Below are 18,515 nucleotides of genomic sequence, written 5' to 3' on the forward strand. Positions count from 1 at the left end.
TTTCCCTTCCCATTTCTTCTTCTCTAGATAATATTCTTATGATTTCATCCCTGTGATCATTTTTTGGAGTGTCATTGAGAGGCTTTGTGTTGGGTTCTGGATCACAAAGACCTAGTACCTTGTTTACGCTCACAAGATGGAGCCGGGAAGGGCAGCGGAGGGACTGACCATGGACAGTGTGGTCTGGAAATGCTTCACCAAGGGGCCCAGATGGAGTGTGGTCTTGAGGAGGCATTTATTGGGTGAAGGACACAGGGAAGCGATTACCGAGGTCTATGTCTTCATCTAGTTTCCTTCCAGCCCACCCCCTCCAACACCACCAGACTAAGCCTCTTAAATTCCTCCTACCTCAAAACCCTTTGGCTGCATTTAAAGTTCTCCACCATCAGCACCAATCTGTGTTCCTCACTTTCTCACCCACGATGTTTTCCTACGATCGTTTAGCTCTTTCTTAATCATGCTGTGGAATCCTAATGGGAATTTCTTCACACTTCTGTTATTGAAATTCCACTCATCCTTCAGGGAATGAAACCCGTCACCTATTTGCCCCTTGTCATTACAATACCTTCATCAGCTGTTCTAAGCTCTTTCCTCCGCAAAGCACACTCCGCTTCCAGTTTTTGGACTGTGCCCGTTTTCCTTCCATTTCAAATTCTCTGGGTGTGAACCAAACTCCCTTTTCATTCTGAATGCACTTCTTTGAGGATCCTGTGAGATAAAGACAGTCCATTCCAGGATCCACGTCCATTCTCTGTGAATTCACCCTAAACCTCCACATCGCTACTTAGGGCACTCCGCCTTTCCGGGTCCAGAGACTCCGTGTCCGCTAGGAGCAGGGGAGTCTGATTCCTCCCCTCTCAGATTGAAGGAAACCCTAAAACCTGCCCGAGGCGTGAGGGCTTGGGAGAGAATTTGCATTTTATGTGGCAAGGACATGGAGTGGAGGTGCCTGGTCACTAGGTGTACCATGACATTAAAAACTCTGAAAATTCCTTTTTAACAAGCACTGCTTTTCCTGCAGCCTAGCTCGCGGGGTCCACGTCCTGAACAAATTACACACGTGGGTATTTTCTTCCCTTCTAGGAATTCCTTCACCGAGGGGTTCTGAAGAGCAGAAGGTCAAGGAACTAACCTTGTTTCATTTTTTCTTTATATAAAATCCCTTTTGCCTTCCCACAGGTCACAGGAAGTTTAGGAGCGTGAAAATCCAGACTGTCTTCTTTGGGTTTTTCTGAAGGTAGAAAAGAACAGATCAGTATTCCTCAGCCTTCCTTCTACGTCCCTCGTGAATTTTCCTTCCCACGAATTCTGATAATAGTAATAAACATAAAAACATAAGTGGCATTGGGGAGCATTCTCTGGTTAATCTGCAGGAAGTCTTCCATTTTGAGGGGCAATGTAGATACGTGTACAGAGGATCTCTAATTAATAAAACTACCACCGCCAACACTATACATCAAATAAAATATTTTAATAAAACGTATTGTGCTTCTTCGGTGAATGTGTATAAATTTCTCACCTAATGTTCCTTTATTCCATCAGCAGCCTGCTTAGTTAGCCCTCTGTGCTGATGGAAGTCGCCTACCCAAAATATTTCTTTGCATTTGTGTAGCTGGAGAAAAGGTTTTCGTCCATGATTGTACTGCCTTATTCTAACCAAGGCAGGGGTGAGTGAGGCAGTTAGCACTGCGGGGACAGTGTCCGTCTTCACTGTTTGCTGCTCCTTTTCATTTGGTTGCTTCCCTATATTTTTCTGAGTCAAAGAAAACCCTGGAGAGCTCTAAACTAGTCTGCACATTGTCTATGGAAAGATTTGGCAACTTGGAAGCCCTGGGTAGGGATCTGGGTTCTGATTCAGGAGAAGCAACTGTAAAAGGGTTAAAATAAACACCAGCAACTCCTGCCCCCCCCAGCCCCCACCCCAGCATCACTGTGGATGAATTCATTAAAGACAGACTGCAGGAGCTGTTTCTTAGGGACAAGGGCTCTCCATGTCTTGTGTGGAGTTACACAGGATGTTGCATCTGCAGTGAGACTAGGGGAATATCTAGTCCAACTCTCCCCCTTGCCTCAAACACTTATGGAAAGAGCCAAAGGAAAATATATGAAAAAGCAAGAGCATCATTGGAAAAAGAACAGAACAGCATCAACGGGAAAGAAACCATTCGTTACCTTGGAAAGATATGAACTAAGTAGAGTCCGATGAGAAATAGGAAGTGAGAGGGTAGTTGCCTCCAACAGAACCCCAGAGGATGCCCAGCCTTGGCGGAGCAGGGGCTGTAGCAAGGTAAGTAGGAGTGAAGGGCTGGCAAGAACTTTGGGTGATTTTGCATGGAGTGACCAGCTCCAACACTCGTCTCCAGGCTCTGCCCACTACGTACGACCCAGTGGATGAGAGCACAGCCTTGGGAGCCAGACGGGGTGGGCTTGTGATCCTGGCTCTGCAATTTACTAGCAAACTTACATAGGTGTGTGCTGTTGTCGTCCAAGCTGAGTGGGGGATTTGCCACGACAGTTTCTGACCTTGGGTGACAGGTGACCCAGTACTGCGAATCCAGAGGGGGATTAGGATGGCCACAGGGACCCTCCATAGGTCTCTGTGCAAAGGAACTGCCTTCCCCAACTCCTTATGTAGATATAGGTCCAGTGGACACAGACATCCCCAACGTGTCCACAGGTGCATGTGGGAGCTGTGGGCGGCAGCAAGCCTTGGGTGCAGAGTCGTGGGCAGAGGCAGCACCCCCTCTTTTATCTGGTGCAGGCAGCTCACCGAGTCAGGAGCAACTTTGTTTCTGAAGTACTTCCAAAGCCAGCACCCTGCCCCTGAGGGAGGGAGACAGCTTTCTGATCTTTTCCAGTAATCCTGCATTTGGTTCAGTCTCATCCCTCATCCCAGCAAACAGGGCTTTCCGGGTGGAAGCCCGAGGGGAATGGCCCGCGTGGAGTTCTCCAGCATCTCCTAGGTCACTCGTAAATGTGAGCAAACATGAGAAGCCCCCTCGGAGAAGTACACAAGTAAAGGACAGGGAGTTCATGGAGATGGAAAGCCTGCTGGAGGAAATGAAAAGAAAAGCGTAACAGAGACTAGGAAGAGCAGAATGAAAAAAACCCAATTTGTGATCTGGAAGACTAACCCCAGGAATTCTTACAGCACATAGGGAAGAGGCACAAGGAGAAAACGATGGCTGGAAAGACATGGCCTGTGGAAAGACCTGGAGCTCTCTGATCCGTACACGAAGGGCACATGGAGCGATGGAGATGGAGCGGCTGGAGGAAAAGCACTAGTTAAGGAAATAGTGAAAGCAGCACACACGGTGTTGTTTATTTTCACAAGAACCTGTGACAAAGGGAAGGCAAAGGTGAGGATCCTCATTTTACAGGTGGGGGACTCAGGCTCAGATTTGGAGAGAGAATTCCTCATGGCCACCACGCTGTATGAGGTGGAGCTGGCACTGGAATCCAGACATCCTGGTGCTCTTTCCACGCCATCAGAAATGCCTCAACAACCACCAGGAAACTACTAGAACTCATCACTAAGTTCAGTAAACTTGCAGGCTGTAAAATTAATATACAGAAATCTGTTGCATTTCTATGCACTAACAATGAACTATCAGAAAGAGAAATTAAGGAAACAATCCCATTTACCAGCACATCAAAAAGAATAAAATACCTAGGAATAAACCTACCTAAAAAGGTAAAAGACCTGTACTATGAAAACTGTTAAGACTGATGAAAGAAATTGAAGATGACAAAAACAGATGGAAAGATATACTGTGTTCTTGAATTGGAAGAATCAATATTGTCAAAAATGACCATACTACCCAAGGCAATCTGTAGATTCAATGCAATTCCCATCAAAATCCCATCTGTCAGTTTTCACAGAACTAGAACAAATAATTTTAAAATTTGTATGGAAACACAAAAGATCCTACAAATAGCCAAATCTTTAATCTCAAAAAAAAAAAAAAAAAAAAAGAAGAGTGGAGCTGGAGGAATCACAGTCTCTGACTTTTAAACTATACTACAAAGCTACATTAATCAAAACAGTATGGTTCTGGCACAAAACCAGACACATAGATCAATGGAACAGAATAGAGAACCCAGAAATAAACCCACCCACTTATGGCCAATTAACCTATGACAAAGGAGGTAAGAATAAACCACAGAGAAAAGACAACACTTATTTTCTATAAGTGGTGCTGGGAAAAGCAGACAGCTACATGTAAAAGAATGAAATTAGAACATTCTCTACAACAAACTCAAAATTGATTAAAGACCTAAATATGAGATCAGATATTATAAAACTCTTAGAGGAGAACAGGCAGAACACTCCTTGACATAAGCTATCAGGTATGAAATAAGCGACACACATATGTTATACAATATGGGGAATATTTATCATAACTATAAATGGACTATAAACTTAAAAAATTGTGAATCACTATACTGTACACCTGTAACTTTTATAACACTCTACATAGCATCAACCATACTTCAATTTAAAAAAATTTTAAATGGCATGTATAAAATTATTAAATACATGTTGCATATATATATAAAAAGAAATGCCTCAACAAGCCTCCACATCATATGACAGATAACAGCACAGAGGCACTGCGCTAAGTCATAAGTCACAGCCAGGGTGGAAGTCACAGCCCTAAGTGGGGGGGTTTACTTCAGGGCTATGGAGGCAGGAGAAGCTGATCTGATAGACAACTGTCAGCGTCTGTCTGGACTCTTGCCTCCTACTTGTGTTTCCTGAAAAGACCAGGGGGTATTTTTTCAGTGTAAAGAACAAAGAACTTGGGTTGATTTTAGGTCATGTAAGTCTCTTATGCTCTAATTGAATCTGTAAAATGGGCTGAAGAATACCAATTTGAGGATTAAATGGAAAAATGCAGAAGAAAGTGCTTTACCAACTGTAAAGTGATGTACACACAAATTGTTATCAAGGCCTCTGCATATGGCTGTGTGGGATGTGCACTGAGCAAAGACCCCACCTTTGGCCAGGAGTTGGGGTGGAGATGTTGGAGGATGAGGTGGGGGGAAGAGGGGAGGGGGTCCTTATTATATCAGGGACATAATCTCTTTGTATACTTCCTACATTCTTCCGGCAGAGGGCAGCAAAGGGCCTGGTTTCAAGAATCGGTGCTGGCACTTTTTCCTAGTTCACCAAATTCGTTGTATGGGTAAATGGAGGCCCTGATATTGGTATTCACACTTGATGAGGAAGAATGAATAATGTATTGATTTGGCAGTTAATGAAGCACAGACTGTGAGGCAGAGGAGACACTGAGCAATGAGCAAGACGTACTGACCTCATTTGACTTTCAGGCAGTGAACAGGATGTACACAGATAGTTAATTACACTTGTGATAAATGCTACAGAGAAAAAGCACAGGCTCTGTGAAGGCATGTCAGGGAGACCTACTCCTGCCTGCCCGGACAGAGGAGCTTTGTTCAAGGTGAGGCCCGAAGAGGGGGCTGGCTCTGGGGAGGGAGTGTGTGGAGGAGGGAGGAGACACGCTGAGCAGGAAGGAGGGTGAAGCATTAGTGTCAAAGTGACCGATGCTTGGAGTAATCAGGCTGGTGGCAACCAGAAGTGAGGTGCCTGTAAGAGTGGAGAGGACCTAGGAGGAGGGGACAAGGACAGGGCGATGGGAAAGGAGGAGAGGAGGGAGAACGGGGCAGCAGCCCCAGGCCAGGGTCCCAGGAGTGTGAGGGTGAAGCTCTGCCTCTCACTTACTCACCCTTTGCAGGAACATTTCTCTGACACCTTGTTGAACTTGAACAGACAACTTTCCCCCTCTTCTCTTCTAAAAAAATAAAACAGTTAATAGTCATTTACAACTAGAAACACGGATTTATATGCTTTTTATGTCACTATTTTAAAGTAAGTTTTTCTAGAAGGAGGGTAGAGCTCAGTGGTAGAGTGCGTGCTTAGCATGCATGAGGTCCTGGGTTCAATCCCCACTACCTCAACTAATAAAAAATTAAAAAAAAAAAAAGTTAAAAAATAAAGTAATTTTTTCTGTCTTTCTGTCAATTTGGAGAGACAAGATAGATGTGAATCCTTATTTTAAAAAATCACATTGATCCCCCTCCCCCCAAAAAAGCAAGCTCAAGGTAATAGAAAGGTTAAAAGTATTACAGAAGACAAATTTTCACAATTTAGTATATATTAAAATAATATGTAACCATATATTGTATTAAATGTATATATACTTAATACAAATACTAGAAGTAAATTTAAGAAGCAGCCTTATAAATATTACATAGAAAGGGCTTTTTAAGGCATAGTACGGGGCATAAAGCAGTGATTTTCAGTGCTGGGTGAATTTGCCCCCTGCGAGATCCTAGATGGCAATGTTAGAAAATCTTTTTATTTGTCAGGCTGGGAAGTAGGTGCTACTGGCATCTAACGGGTGGAAGCCAGGGATGTTGCTAAACATTTTACAGTGCACAGAACAGTCCCCACAGCAAAGACTTATCTGGCCCCAAATACCAATAGTGCAAAAGCTGAGAAACTCTGGGCATAAACCATACTGGAAAATGTAAACTGATTGGCCTATCTAAATTAAAAAAAAAAAAAAAAAGAATCTCTATAGCCAAAAACAGCTCAAGTAAGTTAAAATATAAAAACAAAATAAGAAAATTGCGGTAATAATAAAAGGTTAATTTCCCAATTGATTAAGTAAAAAACAAATAGTCATATGGAAAAAAGGGCAACTATGAATAGGTGATTTTCAAAAGAAAAAGTCTGAAGAAAAATTTATTTAAAAACAGGTATCTTAGTTAATATAGGCTAGATAATGCCACAGTAATTTATGATCTTCCTGGATCTTGGTGGTTTATTACAGGTGTCAGCAAACTATGGCCCAAGGGCCAAATCAGCCCAATGCCTATACTTGTAATTAACATTTTATTAGAACACAGCCAGGCCTATTGTTTATTTATTTATCTCTGTTTTCACACTACAGTGATGGTGTTAAGTAGTTGTGGTATGGCTGGAAAAGCCCAAACTATTCATTATCTGACTCTTTCAATAAAAAGTTCTTCAAGCTTTGGCTTAGAAGTGACCCTTGCACTTCCATTAACGTTTCTTCGGCCAAGCCAAGTCACATGGCCATTCCCAAGTCCACAAGGCAGGGGCGTGTACCCTTCTGAGATGTTGGTGGGCACTACGACAACCTCCCGCAGCACGTTTAACCACATGCAGAGTGCAAAGAATTCAAAGGAAAACACTGGCAGATTATCAGTCTTGACCTTTGTGTTTGACAAACAGAAGAGTCTTGTTATGTCTAGTGTTGGTGAAGACATAAGGAAAAGGGTGTCCACAGCATGTTCCTGGGAGTCTAAACTGGCAAGAATTTGATCATCAGCATATGCTAATTTTAAATATGCAAACTCATTGACCAATCTACTTCATTGCTACAAATAAACCATTAAGAAATAATCCAGAGAACGTGTCTACTTCAAGGACTGGTGCCACTCCCATCACCAGATTAACTTGAATTAGAGAGAAGGCCCCAGGTTCCATGGAACAGAGGTAACTCTACTGATAAAAATGTAAACAGTAGACCCTGGGAAGTGGTGACGTGGGGCCACGGGGCACAGCTGAGGTGAACTGCACCCTGAGAACAATTTACTTCTTCCAACAACCACTCCCAGATCAAAGGATCCTTGCTCTGACTTCATCACCGTCCTGCTGTTTACACCCATGCCGGTACCCTGAGAGACCTTCCCACGGTGAGCATTCAGATGACAAATTCCATTGTCAGCCTTACCCTCAAGTGAAGGTGTCTGGTCACATTCAGGTCTTGCCTTCTGGGCCCTTGTCATGACATATGGGTTTCTAGTTGAGTCATCGCTTCTTTGAGTCGCCTGATTCATCACTTGGCGTTCCTCTTGGACTCTGTGTCCAGGTGAGGCTGCCCCTGGGCCCAACAGGAATTTGTGAATAGTTTTCATTGGAGTCACAGTGGACTTCCTCCTCCCCCTGTAAGTGACCTTCTCGCACTCCCAGTTCCTACACTTTGAGATCTCTGTCCTCCTAGCCTTACTTTTTTTTTTTTTTTTTGGCATTAATACTTAATTTTTTTTAACACCTTTATTGTGGTATGGTTCCTATACAGTAAACTACACATATTTCAGATTACACTTTGATGAATTTTGATAGATATGTGCATCAATGAAACCACCACCACAATCAAGGTAGCTAACATTTCCATCACTCCCCAAGAGGTGCAATTTTCAAATTCCCAATGTATCCCTTCCCACCTCCTTTACACCTGGTAACCGTAAGTTTGTTCTCCATGTCTGTAGCTCCTGGCCTTACTTTCATCTTGCTATTTCTCTATAATTACATCTCTCTTTTCTTGTGGTGTCTTTCTTTCTCCACCAGACTTCTGTTTTTCTTCTTCCCCTTCAGCTCCTCTTTCTGACTATTAATTACTTGTGCATCAGTGAGAATCTAAGCTCCGTGAGGGCAGGGGTTTTGTCTGTTTTGCTCACTGTTGAGTCCTCAGAACCCGGACATGTGTCTAGCACACACTTTAACTCATTTCATCTTTGTAGAATGAATATATAACAGGTAGCCTCTTTTAGAAAATATTAGAATTACATATTTTTCATCCTTATAAGTTGTAGTGTCCAGGGTGCCCCACTTATTAAATCAATAAATTTCAGGGAAAGGGCAGATGCTGGCTAGAACAGAGAAGAAACCGCTCAGTTGAGATCATTTTAGAGATACTATACAAAACCTTGAAACACAAAAGTTGTTGTTTATGAAAGGGGATTTCTATGTTCCAGAAGTTACCTTTATATACTGACAAGAAAACCTTAGAGGTTTGACTGTCAAGTTTTCCTAGAAGTCACTGGTAGAGAAAACTCAGTATATGACAAGGAGGCGATGGGGCTGGGACCCCAGAGAAAGTGACAAGGAAAGAAGGATGAGGAAGAAGGTCTGAGTCTTCTCCCAGTCAAACCCCAAGACTGAAGGGTATTGGGAACAAGAAGAAAAACTGGGGGAATTTCCAAAGCAGTGAAACTCATGTCATGATTCATGCTTGGAAGTTGAGAGGAGATTCCCCACCGAGGGTGCCCCATTCCCCCGTAAGGGCTGGGAATCCAAGAGAATCCCCACCAACTGGCACACTTGGAACTAAAGAAAAAAGGAGAAAGGAGAGGGGAAGGGCAAGAAGGCGAGAATGCAGAGGAGAAGGAGAAAAGGTGATGAAGACAAAGAGGGATCAAGCAGAGGAGCCAGAAAAATGCAAAGTTGCATAAAGTTTTGTTTCCTCTACTGCAAATAACATAATTTTCATGCATGGAAACAGTGCATGCTAAGCATTTATCCAGGTGGTTCTGAACACTCACAGTGACCACAAATTTAACTTTGGTTTGGGATTGGGAATCTGAATCCTGCCTGCACATTCAGGTTTGCTTTGTCACTTCTTCCTGGCTCTGAACTTGCACTGGACACAGTCCTAATCTCAAAATTGTCTGATGCCTCCTGTCTACCTCCACCCCATTCCTTCCCAATGATAACAGAAAAGAAGTCAGTTGGAACTAACATGGTTTTTCTCTTTTGAAGAGGAGTCCTTGACAGGGTGGCCTAGGGGTCAGAGGTAGGGCTGACCACGCTCTAGTGACCCCCAGGTGGCTGTGTGGCTGGAGAAGAGACCATCTGGGTGGTCAAGTGAGGACCCCGATGAACACCAAGGGAGTGACGACTTCGCTCTTCTTGCTTACCTCTTGGGAGGCTTTTTTTCTGTTTTTTTTTTGAACTGGACCAGCTTTGTATTTTTCTCTTCCTTTCTAAAACAGAAAAGAAAATCATCTCTTGTGGCTATGAATATTGATCTACAAGTTTGAAATGTCAATACTTTTTAAGGAAAATTTCTATCTTCCCATCACTTTTGAAGAGGCAAGAAAACCATGAGACCAATGTGTAAAAAAACCTCCATTTTACTCAGAAATGGAAAAGGGTTGAATAAAGAGGTAACAGAGATATACCAAATTATTAACATTTAAAATATGCAATTTTTCTAATTAATAACCGGTATTTTTCAAGACTAGAAGAAAATACAGAGATTGTTATAAACCATAGATGTAAGAGAACTTCTTAGCTAAAACTCAAGGCCAAAAACCATAAAGGTAAAAAATGAACAAATTTGTTTAAAAATTTTAAATGCCCATACTTCAAAAAGCATCTCCACAATATTAAAACAAAAACAAAAACAAAAACAAAAAAGCAGAAGTTCCAATCTGTGTAACATTAGAGGGTTAATATCCTTAATAGACAAAACAAAAGGTGAACAGAACACTAGGAAAATGGGCAAAAAGCATAAACTGAAAGCACTAAAAGGGGAAACACAAATGACAAATTTATTTAAAAAGCATCTTTGGACCACCAGTAATCAACACATGCATTGTCTCGGGGAGGGCAGAGCTCAGTGGTAGAGAGTGCGCTTAGCATGCATGAGGTCCCGCGTTCAATCCCCAGTACCTCCATTTAAAAATAAATAAATAAATAAACCTAATCAATTCCTCTTCCCAAAAATAAAGGAAAAAAAGAGGAAGATAAAATTATAAAAAAAAAAATGCATTGTCTGTTTTAATTATGCCCAAACTTTAAAAAAGTTTTCTCAGGTCTAGGTTGATGAAGGATGTAGTTAATGAGCACTCATGTGTTGTTAAAGGAAATGTAAACAATTGTATTTTCTGGAAAAGGGTTTGGTAACACATATGAAATTTAAGATATACAGACTCTAACCAAGTAATTTTGCACTTAGAAATTAATTCTGAGGATATTATTGGACAAGAATGCAAAGATACCAACACACAACATGATTTCTATTTTCATACAAAAATTGGAAACAGCCTAACTTACCACCAATAGCTTATTTTTTAAACAAATTATTAATCATCCAATAATGTACATATGACCAAAAAAAAAAAAAAAAAGGAAAATAGATAATGGATAACACTGACACAATGAAAAAAGTGTTTATAGAATAGACATTTAGTATGAGCATGTATATTTATGCATAAAAATGTATATATGTAAAGAATGTATACATGAATGTATGTGTTTTTGGAAGGTGTAAAAATAAAGTGGGGGAAGCAGATTACATAGGTATTTGACTTTCTGATTAACAACTTTCTGTACTGTTTGCAGATTTTATGAGGAACATTGTATCAGGCAGGACAGCTTCAGCACAAGCAAAACCAGATCTTGGTGGCTTGACAAACAGTGGTGTATTTCTCCATCCTGCGGAGTTCTCTGCAGGATGCGGGGGTCTCCAGGGCAGCTGTCCTCTATGTGTGGTGCTGAGATGCATCCAGGGCAGCTGTCCTGTATGGGTGGTGCTGAGATCCACGCTGCTCAGCCTTTTGCCACCTCCCTCTTCCACACACTTCCGCAATCAGGGGAAGGGGGTGTGGAGAGCTGAGCAGTGCCTCTTAGATGTTTTGATTCAGGAGTGACACCCATCGCACCAGCTCCTTAGCCAGAACTAATATCATGGCCCTGTCTCTGGCAAGGGGCTGGGAAGTGTAACTTTCTGAGCATCTGGGAAGGGGAGGAGAACCGGAAACAGGAGAGCCCCAGTCTGCCCACCACACAGCGTGCAGGGTGGCTACTGCCGGCTGTTCCTCTTTCCCTGTTCTTCTCTTTTCCTTAATAGTGAAGCCGCTGATTTTGAGCTGGATACCTGCCTGTCCTTCTAGAATAAAGACTACATTATCCAGCCTCCTTTGCAGTCAGATGTGGCCATGTAACTAGTCCTGGCAATGAAATGGTGACAGAATTACTAAAGGCAACCAACAGAAAGTGTCCTTCAGTGGAGGCAGCATGCCTCTTTCCTTTGGCTGGAATTACACTTAAAGTCTGGACCCTAGTGCAGGGAATACCACACACTGAGGATGATGGAGGAACAGCCAGAATGGAACCATGTATGGTGCCAGAATGAACCAGACCACCCACTTCTGTACAGGAGAGAGAAAGAAGCTCTCTTATTTCAGCCACTATTATGAGGAGGAGGAGGAGGCAGTTTTCCATCACACATGGCCAATTAACCTAATGGCTACGGCATATTGCTTTTATAGTACGAAAAATTTTCTATGTTGAAAAAAATTAAATTACTATTATAAAAAATACACATTTTTTTTTCTGGCTTGGATGTTTTTTGTAGCCCGAAGGGGAGAACAACCAATAAGAGTAACATCCAATCTACCCTCACAGAGACCAAGTAAGTTCTTTACACTTACGCTTCTCCCCAGGAGATTTCCCCAAAGACAGTTTACTTCCATCATCCATGGGATTTAGAAGGTAATGAGGAAGAAAGTATTTTTTAAATAAACAATCTTTACATTTTGGGACGACATTCATTTCAGACAATACTGAGTTGGTGAAGCTTTGCCAGAATTGTTTCTATCCCTTTCTTACAACGGAGAATGACGGCTCATGAGGAGAGTTCTAGGGACCAAGTTGCTAGCCCTGTGCTAGCCAGTCTTTATCCATGGGATCTTGGAAAAACCCACTAATCTCTTACATCTCAAGTTTGACTAAATCTTTTAACCTTCTTCAAGGGTTTTTGTGAAAACAAAATACATTATTCATGATAAAATTAGAAATATACATTGTATGAGTCAGTGTAATGTAGGAAAAACTGCTAAAATGATCATTTGTATTTTAATATGGTCATATTTAATCAATTCTTTGACAATAATTAGATGTTTGTCTTTTGAAAGTCACATCTGTCATGTGGGAGATCTGTGACTGTGTGACACAATGACTGAATTACCAGCAAGCAGAAGAACGCTCTGCTTTTTCTCTCCTCCAAGGACAGCGGTGGCAACGTGAGTAATGGTAGCGATGGTGAGGAGTGAATGCACGTGCACCATTTTACCAGCACACACCAACAACAACGCCAGGTGCTCGTGCTCAGTCATAGTATTACGTTCGCATTTATGGTGAGCTGTTCTCTTCTCAATTTCCCTAGAAAGGTCATATGAGAAACATGGAGATCGGGCTCTTAGGAAGAAATCTGATGGCTTGGCACTGCAATAAAGTACCGTGAATATACTTGACAGTGGTGAGATATCCTAAAATCAGTTCTTGGGGGTGAAAAAAAGTGCTCTTTATATGCATAAAGCATAAATAAATATAGTCAGTAAATAAGTGGATATATACTTGTGGTATTGAAATACCTGAGAGGTGGGGTTCCATGCTCAGAAAAAATGTCTAAATGGGCTCCCTTGGGTAGTGATAATGAAAAAAATGGCTGAGAAACTGACTCACTGTAAAAGAGCTCTAAATTTGGGCTCCTGATGACTGCACTCTGAGACTCGAAATCTCTCACCTTTACTGCGCGTGATTCTTGGTGATCCGCTGGGTGGTTCCTGGGGTCTCTTTCCTTCATCTATTTCTGAAATGTCATCACTGATCTCTGAAAAAAAAACCAAACATCCAAATCAAATTTCAGTAAATGTCCTCTGGAAAGTCCATGGAGAATCTCCCAGAGACCCAGAGACAACCAGGCACACTGTGGAACTAAAGACTGGAGGTTCCAGGTCTTGCCTGAGCCCCCATGACGCCCTCCTGGGAATGCTTCTACAGCTGGGTCAGTCTGCCACTCAGGAGAGGGGCAGGCCAAGGCTGGTCTGCAGTGGTTCCTCTACTAACAAACATGTCCACTGGGGGACAGTCATTTGAGCCCCTGGACCAGAGGGGAATCAATGAACTTTTCCTAGTCTGTTGCAATAAAATGTCTTACACTAGACAAAGTGAAGTTGTGAATCCCTGGAGAGTCCTGGAGATCTTTTCAGGAGATCTTAAAGGTCAAAACTGTTTTCACAACAGGACATTCTTTGTCTTTTTGCCTTTGTTGACCTCTGCACAGATGAAGCAAGAGCCATGGCAGGTAAAAATTCTCGCGCCTTAGTACAAATCAAAGCAGTGTCCTCAAACCTTAGGAGCAGGCATTGCACTCTTCACCACCACTTACTCAGTGTGAAAAAAAAAGCCAGTTTCATTTAAGAATGCTCTTGATGGAACAGTTAAAACTATTAATTTTTATTAAATTTCTACCCCTGAGGACACATCTTTTTAATAGTCTATGTGAAAAACTGGGGAGCACATATAAAGCTGTTTGCTGCATCTCGAAGTAACATAGTTGTTGCAAGAAGAATACTTGTATGATTGAATTGTAAGCTCACTGTAAAATTCAGTGACCTGGTATTTCCCAAATGTTTGTGATATTAAAAAATCTGGCATGAGTAGAAGACCTGTTCAGATGTAAGCTAGTGTAAGACATCTTATTGCAACAGAGTAGGAAAAGTTCATTGATACGGTTTCAGACTCTACAATTAACTTTTAAGGAGTGAAGATTACTGCTGCATCCTGCCTGCTGTCTGCCGTCCACGGTGGGGTGTCACTCCAGGATTCTTTTGCTTCAGACATGTAATATCTCCCATCCATTACACTATTGTTGTCTCAGGAGAAAAAAAAAAAAAAAGGAATCTACCCCTTGTTGAGTTTTGGTGTAGTATCAAAAGTGAATATCCACAGATATTTCAAAAGACTGCTAAAATACTTCACCCATTCCAGCTACAGATCTGGGTGAGGCTGGATTTCCTTCTTATGCTTCAACCAGAGCAACGTATCACAATTGATTGAACACAGCAGTAGATATAAGAATCCAGCTGTCCTTGATGGTGGGGGTACAGGTAGGGAATAAGTGAAGGGGTTTAAGAGGTACAAACATCCAGTTATAAAATAAATAAGCCACAGGGATATAATATACAGCAGAAGAAATATGGTTAGCATATTCTCCCATAATTGTATGGGGACAGATTGTAACTAGACTCATCATGGTGATAATTTCATAACATATGCAAATGTCGAATCACTATGTAGTAATCTGAAATTAACATAATATTGTGCATCAACAATATTTAAACTAAAAAAGAAGAAATTTAAAGTAGCTTTAAAAATAGAAAGCAATTGTTAACTGGATACAAATTGATGTTATTAAAAATGTTCCCTCTCAGCTTTCAATATAAAACAATACTAATATATACAAAAATATTAAGGAAGCCCATTGAAAAGATAGTTAATAAATGTTTTTTAAAAAATCCAGCTGTCTTTGATTAAGCTAGACATTAAAGAGAGTTACAAAAATGTAAAATGATGCCACCTACTCAACTGACTTTTTAATTTGGGAAATATATTTATTTTTCATAAAGATATATTATTTATGATAGTAGGTAATTGGCTATTGTTATCTTTAAATGAATCAATACATAAGTATCTTAAACCTATCAGTTTTAATTTCTAATAAAGTGCATATAGGTGGATGTAAACAACATAAACCAATGCTCTTTGAGGTCTTCAATAACTTTTAGTACTGTAAAGGAGTCTTGAGGCAAAAATGTTTGAGTGCTGCTGACCTCGTCCACAGCTGAGGTCAGCTATACCCTGTGAACACAGCTGTTTCTGCACAAAAACCCCTCATACGCAACAGATCCTTGCTTCTTCTTTCCTGTCACACCTTACTGTCTTTCTCTGCACCTCTTGTACCATTGACATTACATCTCTACCTAATGCTGTGTGGGCTGCATGAGAGACCCTCCCACACTGAGCATTCAAATGGCAGATTCTGTCATGAGCCTTACCCTCTGGTTTTGGTGTCTGGGCACATTTGGTCCTTGCCTCCTGGACCCTTGTCATGACCTTGGACTTCCTGGTTGAGTCGACCTTCCTTTGAGTTGCCTGATCCATCTCTGGGAGCCTCTCTTGAAGTCCATGTCCAGGTGAGGCTGCTCCTGGGACAAACAGCGATTTGTGAAGAGTTTTCATTGGGGTCCCAGTGGCTTTCCTCCTCCCCTTACTAGTGACCTTTTTTCTAATGCCCCCAGTCTCCACACTTTGAGATCTCTGATCCCCTCTGCCTCACATTTCTCCTGTTATTTCTCTGTAATTATGTTTTTTTTTCTGTGTGCACCTGTCTTCCCTCCCTCCTCCGAACTCTGTTAAAACCAACCACACAAATTTGGGGGGACTCCCAGAGCAGTGAGGTTAATTTCCTAACTCATAGCTTGTGACCCTTGATGCCACATCCAAGTAAACATGGCCAGATGGTCTGTTTCAGCAGGGGAGGAGTCTTATAAAGCACGTTTCCAGGTTCCCTAGGGCCTGTGTGGCACGGGAGACAGGAGAGATCCAAGGGTCCCGGGTGCCTCGAGTGGGGAAAGTGCAAGGGATCAAAAAGTCGAGAAGCCAGGGCCCTGCAGGGAAGGGTAAGGCTGAGACACAGAGGATTTCCAACGCCAAGAGGTGAGGAAAGGCGGGGACGATTAGCATTAGGGTTCTCTCCTCCCAAGGATATGGATACCTTTATTTTGCAAATGAATTTTATATTTATAAATATTTATATTATTAATATTATATATGTACATATTATAAATATGTGATTTATATCTTTGGGCTATATTTTGTAATGAGTCCCAAACTGGCATACTGTGGGAAAATTAAGTTTCCTTGAGTTCTCAGCTCTTCCGTACAAAGCCCTACCCTCCTGAGACATGGACATGTATACAGTGTAAGGATCGGGACTGCTTGCTTTCACCCCCTCCAGAAACAGTTAACTTTTCATGTACCATGAAAACTCGATCTGCACCTGGTTAATTGCTTTCTAAAAAGGTCATAGAATTTCTCATCTTCTGACATGGCCAAATGGTTACAGCCAGCAATGGGTTCCCAGAGTACCAGGAATACTGGAACTCTCTCTCCCTAGGTATTTCTGTTCCAAAAAGGATGAAGCCCAGAACTTGGGAACTTCTTGAGTAAAAGCTGGAGGTGCCTGGGGTTTCTCTGCCTCTTGGAAAGAAGCATTTACATTTTCTGAAATTGGGGTGAGGACTCAGGATCTTTTCAATCTCATCTCAAAGCAGCAACAACAAAACAATTTTTTTCTCTCCTTTCAGGAGGGGAGGAGGATGTTGCCCTTGTCCTGTGGATAAACAGAAAATTCATCATTCTTTCTCTCTTATCTATGGGATATAACCTGCCAGTCACACAGGAAGAATCCACCAGCTCTCTTCTCATGCCTCTGGGTCTGTGTGTGTGGGATAAATGCTGTACTGTTGAGCTGGTTGTGAATATTAATAAAGAATTCTTTCCCCTGACCCAGGTGCCTTTCTGTTTCTGTAGTATTCATATTTATATATATAAAGAACATCATTCCACAAGGGGTGGAGGTAATATCTCAGAGCCTCACAGCTCTTGACAAAGCACATACCTGATACGAGTGCACAGATGGTTAGCACAAATCTTGAGATGAACAGGTCAAAAAGTGAATTATAAAAATTTCCCTCCAATACATTTGCATACTCTCACATTAATGGGACCACCATTTACCCAGCTATTTAAGCCAGAAGTTGAAGAGCGAGCTTTGATTTCTCTCTCTCATTCTCAGCTTCTAATTCATTCACTGTCTTGTCAATTCTGCCTCCAAACTGATCTTGAATAGGCCGCCTTCTCTCCACCTCCCCTGCCAGATCTGAATCCAGGCTACTATTTACCCTCATGGCATCTGTCCCCCAAATGGTTGCCTTACTTCCATTCTTTTCTATTTCCAATTCATTCTTCACATAGAACAAACATTGGAGATGTCACTTCACTGATTAGAGGTCCATCTTCAATGGCTCCCTGCTGCATTTAGAATAAAATTCTACTTCCCACACCTTGGCTTACAAGCATGCGCTGTCTTTAGCCTCCGGTCTCCTCTTACCTCTTGGGACACTTTTTTTCTGGCATCTCCTTTTTGGAGTTGACCAGATATTTCTCTTTCTTTTCTTTCCTAAAAAAGAATGGATACAGATCATCTTTTATACCTACAAACATAGGCCTACCAACCTTATATATCAACAATTTTAAGCTTTTACTCTTGGTCTTCAAAACCACAGTGGCTAAGAGGTCATTGGCGACCTTAGGTGATGCTGAAATCCTAAAGTGGCAGAGGAGAGAGTGGCGTGAAGAAATGGAGACAACAGGTTTAGGTAACTCATTTCTGGAAGTTTGGTTGTGAAGTGGAGGGGAGAGCTATGAAGTGAGATGAGAATCAAGAGAAAGTTCCTCTTCTGAGCTGTGGTAGGCTTGGGCACTGGCTGAATGCAGATCTTTGAGAGAGGGAGATGCTGAATTCTCGGGAGAGAAGGCATCATGGATGTTGTCAGGAGAGGTGGAAGGATTTCCGTGGCGAGAAAGAGGAAGGGGACAGATGCAGTTGGGGTTTGCAGGATGGAAGTAGGAAGTGAAGGATGTTTTTCTATGAAATAGAAGGTCATCTGTTGAGCATAAAAGAGGTGGTGAAGCACCAGAGGTTTGAAAAAAAATTGCTCAAGGTTTTAAAGGATCATCACAGGAAGTGGAATTGTCATGCAGTGTTGAGGTCATTTGTGATGCCACCACGAAGACACAGTGGATGTACTCTGTGCAGCTATATGCA

The 18,515-nt window shown here is 41.8% G+C and overlaps 1 protein-coding gene across 12 annotated transcripts in view; it reads right to left on the minus strand.

The window, feature by feature from the left end:
• The window catches only part of SP110 (SP110 nuclear body protein), a 37,297-nt gene that overhangs the window by 10,678 nt on the left and 8,104 nt on the right, over positions 1 to 18,515 (minus strand). For 11 of the 12 annotated variants that reach the window (XR_010380711.1, XR_010380710.1, XM_031452357.2 and 8 more), the window contains 8 exons: positions 17,799 to 17,867; positions 15,682 to 15,831; positions 13,368 to 13,454; positions 9,754 to 9,819; positions 7,788 to 7,937; positions 5,751 to 5,816; positions 1,133 to 1,231; positions 566 to 708 (listed from right to left, as the gene is read on the minus strand). Coding sequence is in view for 10 of the 12 variants with exons in the window: in XM_031452357.2 (XP_031308217.2) it covers positions 566 to 708; positions 1,133 to 1,231; positions 5,751 to 5,816; positions 7,788 to 7,937; positions 9,754 to 9,819; positions 13,368 to 13,454; positions 15,682 to 15,831; positions 17,799 to 17,867 (830 nt within the window). In the remaining 2 variants the exon portion in view is untranslated. The remainder of the gene's footprint in view (positions 1 to 565; positions 709 to 1,132; positions 1,232 to 5,750; positions 5,817 to 7,787; positions 7,938 to 9,753; positions 9,820 to 13,367; positions 13,455 to 15,681; positions 15,832 to 17,798; positions 17,868 to 18,515) is intronic. The other variant, XM_064485243.1, reaches the window with a different exon arrangement.

Source organism: Camelus dromedarius, chromosome 4 (genome assembly GCF_036321535.1).
Source record: "Camelus dromedarius isolate mCamDro1 chromosome 4, mCamDro1.pat, whole genome shotgun sequence".
Taxonomy (NCBI): Eukaryota; Metazoa; Chordata; class Mammalia; order Artiodactyla; family Camelidae; genus Camelus; species Camelus dromedarius.